This window comes from Gobio gobio (assembly GCF_949357685.1).
Source record: "Gobio gobio genome assembly, chromosome: 10".
Lineage (NCBI taxonomy): Eukaryota > Metazoa > Chordata > Actinopteri > Cypriniformes > Gobionidae > Gobio > Gobio gobio.
Window position 1 is genome coordinate 12,831,989 of NC_137116.1, and position 20,063 is coordinate 12,852,051.

The 20,063-nt window shown below is 35.9% G+C and overlaps 2 protein-coding genes across 2 annotated transcripts in view; one reads left to right on the top strand and one right to left on the bottom strand.

Annotated features, from left to right (window-relative positions):
- Positions 1 to 6,957, bottom strand: part of serpind1 (serpin peptidase inhibitor, clade D (heparin cofactor), member 1) — a 7,864-nt gene extending 907 nt beyond the window's left edge. The window contains exons 1-4 of the mRNA XM_079826740.1: positions 6,849 to 6,957; positions 5,706 to 6,622; positions 2,845 to 3,118; positions 52 to 196 (exon numbers count right to left, since the gene is read on the bottom strand). Of these exons, the coding sequence (XP_079682866.1) occupies positions 52 to 196; positions 2,845 to 3,118; positions 5,706 to 6,621 (1,335 nt within the window). The 5' untranslated portion in view covers position 6,622; positions 6,849 to 6,957. The remainder of the gene's footprint in view (positions 1 to 51; positions 197 to 2,844; positions 3,119 to 5,705; positions 6,623 to 6,848) is intronic.
- Positions 1 to 20,063, top strand: part of pi4kab (phosphatidylinositol 4-kinase, catalytic, alpha b) — a 116,014-nt gene that overhangs the window by 47,959 nt on the left and 47,992 nt on the right. Inside the window, 9 exon segments of the mRNA XM_079826739.1 lie at positions 8,604 to 8,712; positions 9,530 to 9,666; positions 11,388 to 11,521; positions 13,712 to 13,794; positions 15,405 to 15,475; positions 15,555 to 15,679; positions 18,036 to 18,117; positions 18,221 to 18,304; positions 18,384 to 18,473. Of these exon segments, the coding sequence (XP_079682865.1) occupies positions 8,604 to 8,712; positions 9,530 to 9,666; positions 11,388 to 11,521; positions 13,712 to 13,794; positions 15,405 to 15,475; positions 15,555 to 15,679; positions 18,036 to 18,117; positions 18,221 to 18,304; positions 18,384 to 18,473 (915 nt within the window).

The following is a 20,063-nucleotide window of genomic DNA, read 5'->3' on the forward strand; positions in this document are numbered from 1 at the left end:
GTGAGGCTGCAGATGTTTGTGCGGTGCGATTATTTGTTTGGCACATATTACCCAGTTGATGATGACCTTCTCGGAGGTCATCGGGGAAAAGTCGCCCTTTTCAGTGAATGGATCCGTCAGGCCCATTTCCTTCAGGTGGTCAATCAAGTCATAATTCTGCTCCAGCTTAAACTTGGGGAAAACCACTTCACGAGTCCTGCCAGGGACAAGAACACAGAAAGAGAAGTTTAAATCATTCTTCAGCTGTATTCTGTCAATAAATCGGCCAATTACGACGTGTTCGTGGATTGACATTTTTACCAAACCGTCATAGATCAAACTCTGTCTGAATTTAACATACCACCAAATCAAGTCACCTTTATTTAAACAGCGCTTCACACAGTACAGATTGTTTAAAATCATCTTTACAGTGAGACACATGACAATAATGATGATGCAAACTACAGTATTTATTTCCGTGTGGTTTGTTGTTCAGCTCAGTTTAGTTGTAATGTGTCGATGTTGTAAACTTGATCACAAATGAAACTCGAATAGGCTATAAAGCAGTGGTTTTATCGGCCAGCTCAATTCAGTTCAAGTTTTGTTCTCATTCTATAGTGTAAGTGCAGTCAGATTCAATAATTAGGGGTTCAACGTAGCACTGAAACGCTATTGTAATTGTTAGTGTCCAAGGGTCCGCATTCATCCCTAAAAGTGACCGGGCAGACCAAACTGCAAGTGGTAGAGACTTGAAACTTTGAGGGATGGTATTACTCACACCGTCTACAATGTCACCAATTCTCGTCCCAATCGGCCTGATGGGGGCGCTACAGCGCTCAAAAATATGTAATGGCGTTCGACCATCACCCTGGACACATTTTTTTTTAAACTAGTCCGAAGTTTTTCTGCCCGACCGGAACCAAACCAGTGCAGAAAGATTCTCTGGAGTCTGACAATAATTATCAAAAAAAGTTGAAATTTCAATTGACGTCCGCGACGGGACGGCAAAATGTTTGAAATGGGTGTGGCCACTTACACTAATGCTGCGTTCACACCAAACGCGAATAGAGCGTCAAAATCGCGTCTACCGCGTCTAGTTGGACGCTTGAACATTTTGAATCCAGTTCACTGTGGACGCGCGTATAAATTGAGCGTTTGAAGCAAAATAGACGCGTGTTCAAGGCGCTACAGGAGAAATATGTCATAAAACATCACTCTGCCTCTTTTCTCTTTTCATGATCTCACAACTCCAAAAAAAAATTTAAAAATAGGTGCTATCTTTATAAATAAACCACAGATTTGAGCTTTAAACAACAACATTCTCACCTGAAAAGTTTTAAAACCTCATTTTGTGACACAATAGTAGTATTTTTAAATTATGCAGGTTTCTCATCACGTCACTTTACCACGTGACAGCAGCGAGCAGGCTCCTGATTGGTTAACGCGGCGTGAATTGATGCCAAAGTAAAAAAAATTCAACTCGGGCGTCAGACGCGAATTCGCTTCAAACGCATGAATGCACAAAAGCACCACTGGTATTTATGAACAACAGCTGAGTTAAAATCTTTCTGACATTACATGTATTTATAGTACATTATAATAAATGCTTTGCTTGTTACATATACGTGCAACAATTCAGATGTAAATAAATTATAAATGCTAGCTATAATTGTGTTCATTTACCTGTCTAACTATCAGTGTTGCCACAGTTACTTTGAAAAAGTAATCTGATTACTGATTACTCCTTTAAAAAGTAACTTAGTTAGATTACAAGTTACTTTATTAGTTACATTCAGCAGTTGCCGACAACACCCCTGCCGCCTCAACATAGAAATGACAACCGTTTTTGCCAACACTCACTTTATTGGAAGCACATTTTTAACAGTAACGTCAACAAAGTATCTCCTGACATTTTAAATTGAAATTAAAAAATATTTAGTCTTTCTTGACTTCACTTGAAATAAACACTCTCCCCGAGACGCAAGAAGAAAGCAAAAATATATATTTTTATTTTTTACTAAGGAAAATTACTAAAATAGTAACTCACAGTGACTTGGATTAATTACTTTAATCTGATTACTGGTTTGGAAATAGTAATACGTTAGATTACTCGTTACTGGAAAAAAGTAGTCAGATTAGAGTAACGCCTTACTGGCGTCACTGCTAACTATGTATGTTTATCCTGAATTATAGCAAAATAATGTTTTCTATTTTTAAAAACACATCGCGTGTCTTTATGTGTAGTGAGTTGGCTCACGTGATTTAAGTTTCACGCTTCAGAACTTCCGTTAAGGGAGCATAGCGACCATCGATGCACCCTGGGTTTTGCGGTGCATTGTGGGACTTTTTAGGGAGCGAACGTTTCAGTGCACTGGAAGGATTCTGCCTTTGAGACAGCCCTTAAAATGGCTGACTTCCTGATCAGTGCCCTGACTGCTGAACTAGGGAGCTGATTTAGACGCACCCAAGGTTAACGGAGACTGATCGTAAAGAAACTAGCTGACCTCGGTTATTGACTCAACCACAATTAACTGTTAACAAGCATTGAAACTACTTAGTAAATTACCTGTATTGGCTGTGAATGGTCTTCTCCATCTATGATCTAAGTGGTTACATGCTTGCTAAATAAAACATAATGCCTTTTTACGAATGTGCTTAAAGGTTTGCCAGTTTTGAACCCTGATAATTGCTGCTTTCAGCTATGATATTACTGAATATTATTGAAATCAAAGAGAAATAATTGGTTAAGAATGATTGGTTGAGAACTAAACCTAAATCGGAGTGTGATTCCAGGACCAACAATAGTTCGGATCCTACTTTGTTCAGCACCTCAAGTGATTGAGTCAATGACCGTCCAGACTTTACCTGTTGGTCATGTTGTTAAGCCACTTGTTGATCAGGGTTGGGGAGATCTCCTGCTCCAGGGATCTCATTCCCGAGAGTTTCTGAGGAACGGCGATGAGCATGCTGATGTTTCCGGCGTAGGGCAGCTGCAGTATGTCGCAGTTGAGCTCGTGGTCGGCGGCCGCCAGGTAACTTCCTTTGTTCTGCATCATGAAAACACGCACCTGCTTCTTCTCATTGACACGGAAATGCCGGTAGTGTGTCAGTTCCTTCGGGAACTTCTGCTCCCACGTACCTGCGTTTGTTGTGGCAGTGAAAACATGGTGTTATTTGTGAGCATACATTATTTCTTTTGACTGCTAATCGAGTGTCCAATCCTGCTCCTGGGGGGCCACTTTCCAGCAGAGGTTAGCTCCCGTTCTAATATAAGACACCTAAACCAGCTAATCAAGTCTTTAGGATCACTAGAAACTGTTTTGGAGCTGAAGTCTACAGGCCCTCCATGAGCTGGGGTGGCTTTTCTGATCTCCAGGTTTCCATGTTATGGTTGTTTGGAGCAAGTCTAGTTAGCATAGCCATGAGGTTCCCCAACAAAACTTCTTGTAGCCAATAGGGGCTTTCGCACCGGGTAGTTATAGGAGCTTAGTTATAGGAATTGGCCACCAGGGCAGTTCCCAGAGAACTAAATGTTCCCCTAGGGCAGGGTTCCTCAAACTCAGTCCTGGAGGGCCACTGTCCTGCAGAGTTTAGCTCCAACCCTGATCAAACACACCTGAGAAAGCTAATCAAAGTATTTAGGATCACTAGAAAATCACAGGAAGGTGTATTTAATTACGGTTGGAGCTAAACTCTGCAGGACAGTGGCCCTCCAGGAGTTTGAGGAACCCTGCCCTAGAGCCATTCTCCTGGTTGCATTCGCACCGCCAGTAGGAACTCCTGAAGTTGAGGTCTTCTCTGGTCCTTAAATCTGTACATGGCCTAAATCGACCCAAATCCCTAAAAAAGTAAAGCCCTGCACGAACACGCAGTGGATTTTCCTGATGGGTCTCATAGCTATTAAGATGGATTTCTCAAAAATACACCTGAATGCGCAATGGAGTGCTGAAATGTCAATCCCTCATCACTGTAACCTCATTACGTCCTATAACTTTTGGCTTTGTGTTATTTACTGGACCCTAAGATGATTAAAGTTACATATAGCTACAGGTTTGGAGGAAAAAAAATCCTGGGAAAAAATTGTTCCGGGTAATTTCGGTTGGAAACGAGGCTATAGTTATAATTTGGGTCTTCTCGGGGTCCATTCGGAAAAAGCACATTTCTCTTAAATGACCAAAGACCCAAGGCCACTAATACCGAACCCGACCCATGTCCGAAGCACTCGTTGAAGTTTTGGACCCAAACCCGCTCGGATATCAGGTCGGACCTCTGGGTTTTCAGAACCAAGTGGACCTGTGAAGACCTCTCTGAAGCCGACAGCAACATTTTTTAAGCGTGGCATTAAAAAACATCAACAACTGGAAGAATGTGATCGAAGCTGTGTTGTGTGAGACTCTTGACAATTTATACTTTCCATCTCTGTTATGCGATGCAGAGCAAAAAGGATAGCTAAGAGACTAATGCCGCGTTTCCACCACAGGAACTTTCCCCAGGAACTTTGGGCTGGTACTCGGTGCGTTTCGACTGCAAGGTCTAAATGAAGTTCCGGGTAAATATTTCCCCCTCCAAACGGCCCTGCTCGCGAGGTAGTACTTTTTCGAAGTTCAGGAACTTTCGGGGGTGGGACTTGGGCGCTGAACATGCTGATTGGTTGACTCCACGCAGCATTTTATTTCAACCGGCATTTTTAAAAGTCTTGTGAGGTTCGTTCTGCGTTCAGTAAATATCAGTCTTGCTCTTTCTGTCCGATGGCGCGCTTTCGTCTCAGCAATCGCACGGTCAATGTCCGTAATAGCTTATTATAACATACGTTGTCTTATTTTAAATCTAGCTTTACGAGCTTTTAGAATATGCTTTAGCATCAGTGCTCGTCTCTTTTCCGCCGTTTTGTTAATTACCTCTTTAGTAAACCAATATATAACTAGCAAAAGCAGCGCTGCTTGAATCTCCACTTGTTATTGTTGCAGACAGTATCGCGCAAAAATTATTACTGTCCGTCGCTGACTGTGAGGAACAGTCGCGCGCAGTCCCACGTCTCTGGACTAATTTGCCTAATCTTCACGGTACTTTAGACAGGTAGCAGGTCTGGGGGAAAAAAGTTCCTGTAAAAAAAGTTCCTGGTACAAATTGTTCCGGGTAATTTCGGTGGAAACGGGGCTTAAATCTCCTATGACAACTTGGAGGCTACATATCATCGAGGCTGAGAAAAGAACAATTAACATTTGCTTTCTATATATGCCCTGTTTATGTCCATCGTCCATCTTGTAAACTAAGTTACACAGCTTTTTCAAAATGTCGGGTGCTTTTTCGTATGGCCTGTGTTCGACCAATCAGCGTACACTTACATCCCTGATAGTTCCTATTGTCCTCGATTAGACTATACCCTAAAGTAGGAGCTAATTTAGTTCACCCAAGAGCTAAATCAATTTCTAGTTCCTAAAAGTAAGAACTTCCACCATTACTTCTAGGAAGTATGAAGGTTACTCCAGTGCGAAAGACCCTATTGAGGCTGGTTAAACAGGAAAGACAATGGTTGTTTGACCAGCCTTAGTAGCAACAAGGAAGTCTTGCTGGTTAACCTATCAAGATGCTGGTCAATTCAGTCGGGCTAACATCAAGCTAAATGTACAATGTTGCATTATTTGCTCTAGGATTGATTGCAGACTATTCAAATGAATGGGGTAAACTAAATAGTTTGAATCTTGAATGGGCTAGAATTGATTCACCTTTGAAGTAGAGGTAGTTTAGGAGCATCACTGCCATGTTGGGGTCGACGCTCTTCAGTGGTTCCTTTATCAGACCTTTGGTGATTTTCTGAATGCGTTGGTTGGCCTTCACTAGAAACGCCGGGTCGGCAAAATCCACAGACTGCGGCTCGGCGAAGTAGTACATCTTTGCGTCGGCACGGAAAGCCTCCTCTACGCGGACGTTGCGTTTCACGTACAGGTCGTTAACCGAGCGTAAGGTGTAGCCGAAGTTTCGTCTGAAGAGCCTGTGTGTGAGTTTGCGGAACAGCTTGTGCACAGTCGAGTTATCGTAATGTGTGCTGGCGTTGACGAATTCGTCAAATCCCAGAGTTTGGAAGAGTTGTTCTTGAGTGGTTGGGCCGGCTCCCAGAGACATCATTCCCATCGCGATGGAGATCCCGACAGGAGCAAGCAGAATGTTGTCCGTCTGGTTAAGTCGATTGCGCAGTTTCCGATAAAGCCGAAACCCGAAGCGGCCGTTGACGACATTGATGCGCTGCAGGCGCGTTTGCCCGTGGAAGAGCCGCAACAGACGTGCTCTGCGTATTTTGGGGTCACCAGGCTCAGAGAAGAGGTCAAGGTCAGGAGCGGGGGTGGAGATCTCATCTATGTGATCGCCTTCGCTGTAGTCATCCTCCGCCAAGAACTTATCGAAGTCGATGTAGTCTTCGTCATCCAGTCCCTCCAGAGGGAGGTCGTTCGTGACCGTGTTCTCCCGATGGAAGTCCAGCGGGATGGACTCCACATCCGTGTTCCCTCCACCCGGAGAAAGTCCACGGGCATCCACCAACTTTTCCCCCTCAGCTCCACCGAAGTGTGAACTGAGGTCTTTGACCCCAGCCAGAGCGGGGCTGCTCAAGACAGAGGCTACAACTATAACTTGAAAGAGCCACATCCTATGAAAACAAGCACAGGGAATATTGAACAATTGATAGATATCACACAAACATTTCTCTGAAATCAAACACTCAATGCTCAAGTTGCCAAATCTATGGCCATAACCCCCATAGACAGTTTAGGGACACCCAACAGTGATTTTATAGCTTGATCGCTGAAAAATCTCACCGGTGTAGCAGTCTTATGAAATATTAACGTCTTTTAAAGCTAGTTTGAGCTGCTTACCTGCTCTTTTCCTCTGGGATCTCTGTGTTTGTGTGTATGTGGACGTCCGTTTGTGGATTCGATCCCCAGCTGGACTTTGAAGTGGCTCTTCGCTGATCAAACAGTAGAGAGTTCAAACATTCCTCACATCTGACTTATTTAACCCTTCAAATGCACTCCGAATGACCACTGTAAATGGCCTCTTATAGGACTTGTGTTATCCCAGATAAACTAACATAGGTTTAGTCCTGATATCCCTGATGGCTGTATTAAATGTAATGAGGAAACTTTTCCATTCTAAGCAGATAGTTGCAAGAAAAGGTTCTTTATGTGATTCGTCACCCGACTGAAGAGAGTTTCTACTTGGAAGTGAAATTGTGCTTATTGTATATTTACCCTGTACATTTAGTTGTACATATAAGTTTATAGATTTTAATTTAACATGGTGTAATCTCCTAAATTAAAAATTTGTCATGTAATCTTACTTTGGAAAAACATGTATAAATATAGGAAAAGTAAATGCATTTAATGATATGAACTAAATTTTTTGACAAACAGGTCATTTTAAATAATGTTTGTTGACTGTAAACAAATCCCTGATGTGATCAGTAACTGATACTGTATTGATCACTAACAATGTAATTTTTTTCTAGGGATGCACGATATTGGACTTTTGCAGATATTTTTAACTCATTTTGGCTGATACCGAAATCAATTATTTTTTTCCCTTTGTTTGGAAACAAAGTTTCAGATTTCTGAGTTCTCCTTACTAAAAGGATACTTGTTAAAGATAAATAAATGTAATAAAGTTCTTTTTAGAATAAGAGTACATTAAAAATCTCTGAAAATAACAATAACAAAGTCAGTCATTTTTCACCCCAGACAGATGCAGTTGTAACCTAAATATTTTATTTTTGGATTTAATCTTTGTGCACATGAAGTGGGGGTGGCATGACATCAGTTGATGCTGTATTTAGCTTCAAATAAAACAAATATCCAGAATATCAGGTAGGCACTAGGAGGCTTCTGCTGCTGTGGAGGCTATGACATTTTTTTTAATATATATATTTTAAGCGTTTATTGGCCGATATATCTGCATCCCTATTTTTTTCTTGATTTTTTTATTTTTATTTTATTTCATTTATTTATTATTATTATTATTATTATTATCATTATAATTATTACTTTATTTAAAAGTATTCTTTTTATTATTTAAATAAATTACATTTGGATCAATAACATTTTATTTATTTTAAATACATTTATGGAAGTTTAAATTGACTGTAAATCATAAATATATATATTTATATATATACAAAAATATATTACTAAATATTTTTTTATTTTATATAAAATATATATTTTACAAAATAATTTTCACTCTAAAACTACTATAAAATCAAAGGCATATGTCTAACCAAGTTGTGTTGCAAATTTGAAATTGATATCACAATAATGGAAGTTCTTATGATATTTTTTTAGGCGTTTTACCAAAAATAGCCATTTCATAGAATTTTTTTGGTTCATATTCCTAACAAATTAATACATTTCAAAATCATTAAATAATAAAAATCATGATGATTAAAATCATTTAGAGTGCCGTTCCCATGGTAACACTACGTCCAATTTCATTACCTATAAACAATAATATAATTTCAATACCTAATTTATAATTTCTGAAATATGTGATATGGAAAAAATGTGATAAATATAAAGAGCGCCAGTTTAATGGGTTAAGGTATTTAATTTGCTGTGTCTTTGTTTTGTTTCATGCAGTTGACCCGCCGGTTACCCCCCATTAAGGAGGCCAAACCCCGCCTGCAGAAGCTCTTCAGAGATTTCTGGCTCTATTCTGTGGTCATGGGTTTTGCGGTTGAAGGTTCTGGTAAGGAAATAAAATCATCACTGACAGCATTTAACCCTCTGCTGCTCTTTGTTTGGGGGTTGCAATGGTTGTCTTCCCGGTCATAAGTGACTGGACAACTAAAAATTAAACTTTAATTAAAATTAAAGTAAAACCAATGCAATTTATTTTTCTTCAATAATATTTTTTTTCTTTTTAATTTTGTATTTTGAGATGATTTGATATTTTTTTGTAATATTTATGCAATAATTATGGTCTATTTTTGCCATTTAAAATTATTAAAAAAAAATGTTTTTGTAATTAAAAAAAAAAAACTATTTCAGGTTAAAATAAAGACTAGGCCTTCAAAATATTTTTTTTTGAAGGCAGATTAGCGCCCTCTTTTGGAATTATTAAAGAAATCATGCAACCATGTGTGTAATCACGAGAGGTCTCTATGGAGAATTCCCTAGTCCTGTTTTGAACATATTTAATGATTTTTTTTGTTTGTTAGAAATATATATTTTTTTCTGTGAATTTTTGTGTTTTAGCAGATTTCCCATTCATTTCCTATGGTCGGTCATTTATGACCGAAGGCAATGAACACTACTTTTTTTTTTTAATGACCAATTAGCATGCTCGAATCATGACCCCAATTTTTTTGTGTGTTTACATACCTAATGCAAGAAAAGTCACCAAGTTTCATATCATTTCGATGAAGCAGTGATTTTTAACATTTCAAAACGGTCAGAAATGACCGAAGAGCACCAGAGGGTTAAGCATGAGTTCACCACGTGCACAATCTGACCGCCTTCTCCAGCAGGATTTCAACAGAAGTGTGTGTTTGCCTGTGTTTCAGGTCTGTGGCCTGAGGAATGGTACGAGGGAGTGTGTGAAATCGCCACTAAATCCCCACTGCTCACGTTCCCCAGTGGAGAACCGCTGCGCTCAGAACTGCAGTACAACTCGGCCCTGAAGAACGACACGGTTACTCCGGTATCTGGTGTTTTACAGCTGTGTCACCTGAGTCAAGTGTTGAGTTTATGTAGCACGCTACTGTTTGACACTGTATTACAGTAATATTATACCATATATTAGGGCTGGGTAAAAAATATCGATTTCTCGATTTTAATCGATTCTCACTTTTACAAAACAATATCGATTCTTAAATCCCAAGAATCGATTAGACATCCTGTTTTCAGTTAAAGGGTTAGTTCACCCAAAAATGAAAATTCTGTCATTAATTACTGACCCTCATGTCGTTCGACACCCGTCAGACCTCCGTTCATCTTCAGAACACAAATGAAGATATTTTAGTTGAAATCTGATCTCCATTGGCACAATGGCACGGTTCACTCTCAAGACCCTTAAAAGGTACTAAAGACGTCGTTACAAAGTCCATCTCACTACAGTGGTTCTACAATAACTTTATGAAGCGACGAGAATAGTTTTTGTGCGCAAAAAAACCCTAAATAACGACTTATATAGTGACTGCGATTTCAAAACACGGCATCATGAAGCTTCGAAGCGTTATGAATCAGTGAGTCGAATCATGATTCGGATCGCGTGTCAAACCGCCAAACTGTTGAAATTTGGCGATTCAAACTGCTGAATCGACTCACTGATTCATAACGCTTCGAAGCTTCATGATGCCGTGTTTTGAAATCGCCGTCACTATATAAGTCGTTATGAGGGTAAGTAATTAATGACAGAATTTTCATTTTTGGGTGAACTAACCCTTTAATGAATGAAATAAACATTTTAGCGCGCCTCCCATCCAATAAATCGCAATAATCTTTGTGCTTTATTACTACTGATATGAAACAAAGTCTCAGATTTCAAATTGCGTCTATTTTTTACGAAATTCAAAAACATATGCCGTTTTTGCGCTGTGGCGTGAGATCACTCTGAGCTCAGCTCTAGAGAACCGGCACATGAACTGATCTTCTCTTCCGCCTTAATACCAGTTACAGCACGAAATAAACACGAATGAGCTTCTGAAAGTGTGTTAAAAGATACAGGACATCTTACCGAAATCCGTATCATGTCACATAGAATAGCTCAATCAGTGTTTCAACCGTCAGTAAAACGGCTTGTAAATGTCACATTTACCTCAGAAAAACCATATCCAGTGTCCATAAACTCGTTTGGCAGCTAGAAAAATTAACTCTAGTGAGGAGCATTTAGCTAATTTTATGCACCACATTACATAGGATATTCATTGTCAATGTTCTTCAACATTTTATATATGTATGGATGTATGAATAAATCTGGCAAGTTTTTATGCAGCCACCATTTAAATGTTTATATTTCAAAAATCTAATTGGAGTATAATTATGATTATGTAATTGTAAAGTTATTTTAACTTTATCATTATTTATATATATATATATATATATAATATATAAAAACATAATTTAGTGTCATTTAAGTGTTTGTATACAAATTTGTTAATTTGTACCTTCAATATTAGTAGGCTAATGTAGTATCAACTGACTCATAGTTTACAACATTAGTTTTCCTTGAGAAAATTTTCCATGTATTATACCTGATACATATCCAAAATAATCGATATTGAATTGAATCGAAAATCGAAGCGAATCAAAAGCTTGTGAATCGAAATCGAATCGAATTGTGAAATTGGTGTCTATACCCAGCCCTACCGTATATATTCTAGTTTCCCGTTGTGAAAAGCCCTTGTTTGTCCTGTTTTGAAGGCGGAGTTGAGTGAACTGCGCAGCACCATCATTAATTTGTTGGACCCTTCACCGGAAGCCGCCGCCCTCATCAATAAACTGGACTTCGCCATGTGCACGTACCAGCTGTCCGTCTACCGGCTGGAGTACATGAGGTTAGAGACGCTTGACTTCCTGTTTCCGGTCTTTCTGACTTTCTTTTGAACAGCTCCTCTCATCATCCGCCTCATTCTTTGCCACACTTGTGCGAACAATGGGAGTAACTTCCATTAAACTGCAGACAATAAGCAATAGATTCGCTCTATGAACTAAATAATAAGCATTTTTAATAGGCAGCGGCAAATATCAATACATACTATTTACACAAATAACATTTTCGTAGCGATAAATGATATTTACACTAAGTGAAATGGCATACTAAATGAAAATAGTGATATATTCTTTTTACACCATGTAAAAGTAGCAATTCTTGCTCATTTCCCTAATCATTATTATAAACATTCTTATTTCTGTGCCTAAATTTAATTATTATATTGATTAATAATACATTGTTAGCTAATCTGTGTGCTTTGTATATGTGCATTTCTAAAATACATAACGTGGACAAATCACTTCAAATTGTAATGTAGACGCGGACATTTTCTGTGAAGCTGTTTTGAAACGTTATGTATTGTGAAAGTGCTATACAAATAAATGTGAATTGAATTAATTAGATATCTATTTATACTTTATTTTGACAGATACACACTATTTGTACCTCAGTATTGTTGTACATTAACAAGATGCAATAATAACATAGTGTAAATTATTATATTTGTTAAAATAATTAAATGGATGCCGCCTTAATGGGACAATAAAAGCCCTCCCTACACCGACCCCTAACCCTTTACATGCTTTTATTATTATTAAACATTTCGTTAGGCACTTTATTTCCACTTTTAGAACATTTTGTTAATTTTTATTGAAAGTAAATGCCTTTCCGATGTGATATGTGATGGGAAAAGAGTGAAGAGCGAGATTCAAACCTGGGTCGATCATGTCAACCAAAATCCTTTAGCCTTACACTTTACTGACTACACCATTGAAGACGTTGAAATACAAGTGTTTTTTTTTGCCAACTTGCCAACAAGGCACACTATTTGCACTTAGTGTGAATAGACACTCCATTTTAAAAATCTGGGTACAGTGAGATGACATTATTGTACTTGCCCTTCGACCATCGGACACCGAAACCTCGGCTTCCTGCTGGTGCGACTACATTTAGTTAAAGGTCGCACTGGTGCCTCCACCACGTTTGCCAAATGAGAAGAGCTGCCATTTCTGTTGCTTATGAGAAACATCAAACAGCAAACTAAACAAAAGTGGAACGAATCCTCACTATGTGGGCCGATCTCGATCACGCAACACCGTTACTATACAGCGCTGGGAGATCCCGTGAGTAAGCTTTGAATTCGCCTCAGTGTTAATATCGCTACGAGATCTAGGGAGAAGCGTACAAATTCAGCTCAGAATTCTGTTACAAACCGTATCAGATCAAACAAGAGCTGACATCAAAACCAGGAGAGACATCGTGCCATGAACAAACAAGTTATAGAAGACTTTTCAATCCACAAATCACCTACATTCACCCTGGATTTACTGTAGGAACACTAACTGTAACCATGGTATTGTGGCAGAAATAGTCAAATGTTTTTACATTCATCATCTCAGGGTTCATACGATATTGTTCATACAGAGCTTCACACTTTTTCCAGCACTTCAAAGCTCTAAATATCCAATTTTATGTCATTTAATGTGATGTTTTGCAATTCACAACCTCACCACTAGATGCCGCTAAAATTTGATAACGAAATTAAGAAATTAATAAAAAAGACATGAAATTACCATTATAACCAGTAGATGGCGAAGAGGAGCACTTATTGACTTATAAGCCATTTGCACTCCCTAATATATGGAAAAATGCTTCATGAAAAACGAAAACATTTCTTTAAATTGTGACTGAATTACACAGAAAACAAGTAAAGAGCGCTCCGTTTATAATCACTGAAGATGTCATGGTCAGAACAATGGTACATTTAATAAGAGTAGAATATTAAAAATGTCCTTATAAAAATTAGGTTTTTGCACGTTATTGTTGTTAATAATAAAAGTTTAATTTAATTCAAGCTTAGTGAGAAAATGCTTTGATTATTTGTAGCGCAACTTTTCCCCCTTTTGTTTTGTTTTGTTTTGTTTTGTGATTTCCCCATCTCTCATTGTTCTGCCTTTCTTTCTTTCTCTCTCTCTCTCTCTCTCTCTCTATCTCTCTCTCTCTCTCTCTCTCTCTCTCTCCCTCTCTCCCACAGGATGTTGCACTCGAACGATGCCGACCGCTTCCAGGTGATGTTCAGATACTTCGAGGACAAAGCCATCCAGAAAGACAAATCCGGTCAGAAACTCCACAGAATTTCATATGGTTGATTTGGAAGATTCAGTAAACCTTGCAATTATTCAAAGCATGTTTTCCACACTGTTTGTGAACATTTTATTTTTATCCACTAATATGATACACAGCAATATTTTTCAAAAGTCAAAAATATGACATGCTAAGTCATAATTATAAGATAAAATGTTGAAAATATGATTTTATAAGTACTCATTATTAGATAAAAAGTCAAAAATATTATTTTAAAAGTCCTCATTATTAGATAAAAAGTCAAAAATATGACATGCTAAGTCATAATTATAAGATAAAATGTTGAAAATATGATTTATAAAGTCCTCATTATTAGATAAAAAGTAAAAAATATGACATGCTAAATCATAATATTGGATAAAATGTTGAAAATATGATTTTAAAAGTCCTCATTATTAGATAAAATATTGAAAATATTATTTTACAAGTCCTCATTATTAGATATAATGTTGAAAATATGATTTTAAAAGTCCTCATTATTAGATCAAAAGTAAAAAATATGACATGCTAAGTCATAATTATAAGATACAATGTTGAAAATATGATTTTAAAAGTCCTCATTATTAGATAAAATATTGAAAATATTATTTTACAAGTCCTCATTATTAGATATAATGTTGAAAATATGATTTTAAAAGTCCTCATTATTAGATAAAAAGTCAAAAATTTGACATGCTAAGTCATAATTATGAGATAAAATGTTGAAAATATGATTTTAAAAGTCCTCATTATTAGATAAAAAGTCAAAAATATGACATGCTAAGTCAAAATATTGGATAAAATGTTGAATATATGATTTTAAGTCATAATTATAAGATACAATGTTGAAAATATGATTTTAAAAGTCCTTGTTATTAGATAAAATATTGAAAATATGATTTTAAAAGTCCTCATTATTAGATATAATGTTGAAAATATGATTTTAAAAGTCCTCATTAGATACAAAGTCAAAAATTTGACATGCTAAGTCATAATATTGGATAAAATGTTGAAAATATGATTTTAAAAGTCCTCATTAGATACAAAGTCAAAAATATGACATGCTAAGTTTTTGAGCTGAACAGTTGAAATTAGGACTTTAAACATTCTGAGATAATGCAACATTTTTGATTTAAACTCAAAATTATGACTTCAAAATCTAAATTATGATTAAAAGTCCTAACCATGAGATAAAAAGCTGAAATTAGATTTTAAAAAGTCAAAATTATGACCAAAACACACAAAAGACATTTAAGAGGTGAAATCATGCTTGTTGTTATTTTTATTTAAATGCGCTTTTAATTTTTTGATTCACACTCATAATAATAATAATAATAATAATAATATTTACATTATTGTTTTAATTTTGTGGAATATTTTTTTTACATGCGTTTTTACATTTTGAAATCAGTTTTTACTACAGGAATGAATCAATCAAAAACTTACTTTAGCTTTTCATCTAAAACAGAATTGATGTCCTCTCATCAGTGTGAAGCTGAAGCGTGTGTGTGTGTGTGTGTGTGTGTGTGTGTGAAGAGCTAGAGGAATAAAGCTGACTTGACTTCATCATGTCTCTCTCTCCCTCTCTCTCTCTCTCCGTCCAGGCATGATGCAGTGTGTGATCTGTGTGGGTGATAAAGTGTTTGAGGTTTTCCTGCAGATGATGGCTGAGAAGGTGAGTGGAGTGTTTCAGGATCTCTGGATGCTGTATTGATTGATCGCTCATTAGTGATGATGTCTGTGCTCTGTTTCAGCCCAAGACTAAAGAGCACGAGGAGGAGCTGGAGCGTCACGCTCAGTTCCTATTGGTCAACTTTAACCACACCCACAAGAGGATCCGCAGAGTGGCAGATAAATACCTCTCAGGACTCGCCGAAACGTACAGTCACTTTCTGCTTCTGTTCTGAACACTATTGAGCTCCCTACCTAGACAGCTTATTAAAGCATCACTTATGATGGAAACAAATGTTAAAACATGTTTTATGCTCATTACTATTAGAGTACAGAGTTACACACAGAGCGCCAAAAATCTTCTCAAACTTGAACTAACAGAACTAAATAACAGAACTAAATCTGTTATCAACAGCTCCCTACAGTTTTACACCAAAATAAAAGCTCTATAGTTTAATGAAATTAAGACGGAGATGAATATTACTACTGTAACTTTAGTTATTATTATTATTAAATATATCATTTTTATTACATTAGTATTATTGCTATTGCAAAATATTTATTTATAGAATTTTTTATATTAATAATAATTATTAAAATTATGCTTATGATTATTAATTATATAATTTTAAATATTAAAATATTGAAATGTTAAAATATATAAAACATTACAATATCATAAAATAATGTATTGATTTAATTGGTGTAATTTCATTATAATAATAAACTTAATAATAATAATAATAATAATTCCTATTTGTTTCTCTCACACACAAACTAAAAGTTTGTCCACTATTTGGATGTAATAATTAATAATAATAATACAAAAATTATGCTGATTATCATTATTATTAGTAGTATTTTATTACAGTAGTATTATTGCTATTGTAAAATGTTTGATTTAATTGTATTAATTTAACAATAATAATAAAAATATAATATGTTTTTAGTATTTTTATTACAACAGTATTATTGCTATAGTAAGATATTGATTTAATGGTATTCATTTAATAATAATAATACTAATAATAATAATAATAATAATAAATCTTTGTATTTTATTACAGTATTATTGCTATAGTAAGATATTGATTTAATTTTATTAATTTAATAATAATAATAATACAAAATATAATACATTTGTAGTATTTTTATTACAACTGTATAATTGCTATAGTGAGATATTTATTTAATTGAATTAATTTAACAATAATAATAAATAATCGTTAGTATTTTATTACTGTATTATTGCTGTAGTAAGATATTGATATAATTTTATTAATTTAACAATAATAATACAAAATATAATCTATTTTTAGTATTTTTATTACAACAGTATTATTGCTATAGTAAGATATTTATTTATTGATTTAATGGTATTCATTTAATAAAAGTAGTAATAATAATAATAATAAATCTTTGTATTTTATTACAGTATTATTGCTATAGTAAGATATTGATTTAATTTGATTAATTTAATAATAATAATAATAATACAAAATATAATAAATTTTTAGTATTTTTATTACAACAGTATAATTGCTATAGAGACAGAGCGACACGCGTCATAATCTGAAGGCCACGCCCACCGGGGGGGAAAACAATCCAACGCTCTCCATTGACTTTGCATTGCGTGAGGCTGCCTCCTTGTCATTTCGGACTTATAACAAAAAACTGAACAATGTATAAAAGCTGATATGTGACAAAATGAACTGCAAACAAGCTAAACAAAACCCAGAAGCAAAAACCCAGACGTTTTTATAAGCTGTTGACCCAAAAAAACGAGCGTTTAAGGACAAAAAAGTGGATTCAGGCCATTGAGACAGAGCGCTACAGGTCATTTTACACTGATAACTACAGCGACTAGAGCGGAATGTAATCAACGACAGGAAATATCATATATAAAACGGACATTTGGATATTTGACTTAACAGTGACAAAATGTTTACTGCACACATACACATACTGAGACATACTGAGACATACTGAGACATACTGAGACATACTGAGACATACTGAGACATACTGAGACATACTGAGACATACTGAGACATACTGAGACATACTGAGACATACTCAGTGTCAGGATCCCAAAATTTACCCATTCATCCTGCTGAAGCGTCACTTCGTATTGCCTGTATCCACTTTTATCTTCTTAAACGCTCGTTTTTTTGGGTCGACAGCTTATAAAAACTTATTTCTGTGTTTTTTAGCTTGTTTGCTGTACACTTTGTCACATATCAGCTTTTAGACATTGTTCTGTTTTTTGTTATAAGTCCGAAATGACAATGAGCCAGCCTCCCGCAATGCAGAGTCAATGGAGAGCGTTCGATTGTTTTCCCCCCCGGTGTGGGCGTGGCCTAAATACGCTCTGTCTCTATAGTGAGATATTTATTTAATTGAATTAATTCAACAATAATAATAAATAATTTAGTATTTTATTACAGTAGTATTATTGCTATAGTAAAATATGTATTTATTGATATAATTGTATTAATTTACTACTACTACTAATAACAATAACACCAGTCTCAAAGCCAGTCTCATCTCTGTGTGTCCTGTAGGTTTCCTCACCTGTTGTGGAGTGGGAGAGTTTTGAAGACCATGTTGGACATCCTGCAGACTCTGTCTCTGTCACTGAGCGCCGTCAGTACAACACACACACACACACACACACACGCGTGACCAATATAACACGTGTTTACACTCCCGCGTGTCATTCACTGAACCTCTGTTTGACGTTAAACAGGACATCCACAAAGACCAGCCGTACTACGACATTCCTGACACCCCGTACAGAATAACGGTCCCAGACACACATGAGGCGCGAGAGGTGAGGCGGAGCCCTGAGCCATGAATGTGCTCGCTATCAAAGTCACACGTGTTGAAGTGTGTTTGTGTTTGTTGTCCAGAGCATCGTGAAGGACTTTGCCGCCCGCTGTGGAGAGATCTTGAAGGAGGCCATGAAATGGGCCGCCTCCGTTACCAAGTCTCATCTCCAGGTGCGCTCAAGTCACATATTATGCACTAAAACTATGTACTTTGAGTCAGAGATGTGTTTATAATCCTATGTGTTGCATGGCCATGCACTCATGCAGACAACTTGAATCCCAGTCTGATTCCTGTCCCATCAGCCCCATCAGATCTGTTGATAAAATGGCAAAAAATGAATATGGTAACACTTTAGTTTAAGGTTCAATTCTCACTAGTTAGCATACATATTACTAGGATATTAGCCCTTATAAAGCACATATTAATGCATGATCATATTCTACATCCATAATCCTAACCAATATCTAATCATAACTACCTTACTAACTATTAATAAGCAATAATGAGGAGTTTATTGAGGTTAAAGTCGTAGTTAATAGTGAGAATTGGACCCTAATCTAAAGTGTGACCAATATATTTTATAATTGTTATAAAATAATAATAATAAAAGGCTTCACTGGTGAAGCATTTGTGGTTTAAGGTTAGGTTCAGTACCTAGTTATAGCCCAGTTATTGTAATAACTATAATAAATACATAGCCATGTACACTCAAAGTTTTAAGCCTTTTTTTAAGATTTACGAATTTCAGTTGTGTAGTAAAATTCCATCAAAATGAATTGAATAATCCTTACATATTATGTATTAAGAATTTTAATAGTAAAAAACCTAGAGCTTAATAAAAAAAAATGGAACAAGGGAATGGACCATTTCAGTTTATGTGATTTGTAGTCACACATTTAAACTTTTATTTATTTTAAAACACATTTTATGAATACGAATTAAGGTTTATGCAATTTTTTTATTAAGTTCTAGTTTTTTTTAACTCATTTAAAATGTAATCATTTAAAATTCACGTTAAAGTGTAAAATTCTTAATTCATAATATGTTAGGAATTTTACTATAGAATTGACATTCGCAAATCTTAAAAAAGGCTTAAAATTGTTTTGAGTGTACATGGGAAACAGGGGGCGTGTTACAGAAACGTTCTATCTTAGGTCTTAACTTAAGATATGATAAGTTAATTTAGGATTTTCACAATTTTGTATTATAGAAGCAAATCTTAACTTGATTAAGGATTCTCATCCTATTTTACAAAATCTCATCTTATCTGTAGTTAGGAAATCTTAACCCGCTCCATCGAGTTCGGTAATCAACTGTCAGGTCTGTTACCAAGCAACCAACAACACGCAAACTGCTTCTAAAGGGTAAACATAAAATCAAAATGGCGAAACAACGGCGTGCTTTTAATTCCAGAGCGGCAGAAATTTTAATTTTGATAAGCTCCATTGAAAAGTTAAAGCCTGTTTTATAAATCGCCTTTTGCAAAAAAAAAAAAGTATAAGGCGTTAGTCACTTGAAGAATTAACTGGCATAAATTTGGTTTGACGTTATTAGACGTTCGATATGCGCAAATTTAGGGACCGTCTCTAAAGTTACATCCGACATTGGTACCTACACATTTCTAACTTCAATAGCATTTGGACGGAATGACTTACAGTATCAAAACCACCTGTAAAATGTTCATCTAGGTGTCCGCTATGCACACATTTTACATATTCCGTTCAAATGCTATTGAAGTTAGAAATGTGTAGGTATCAATG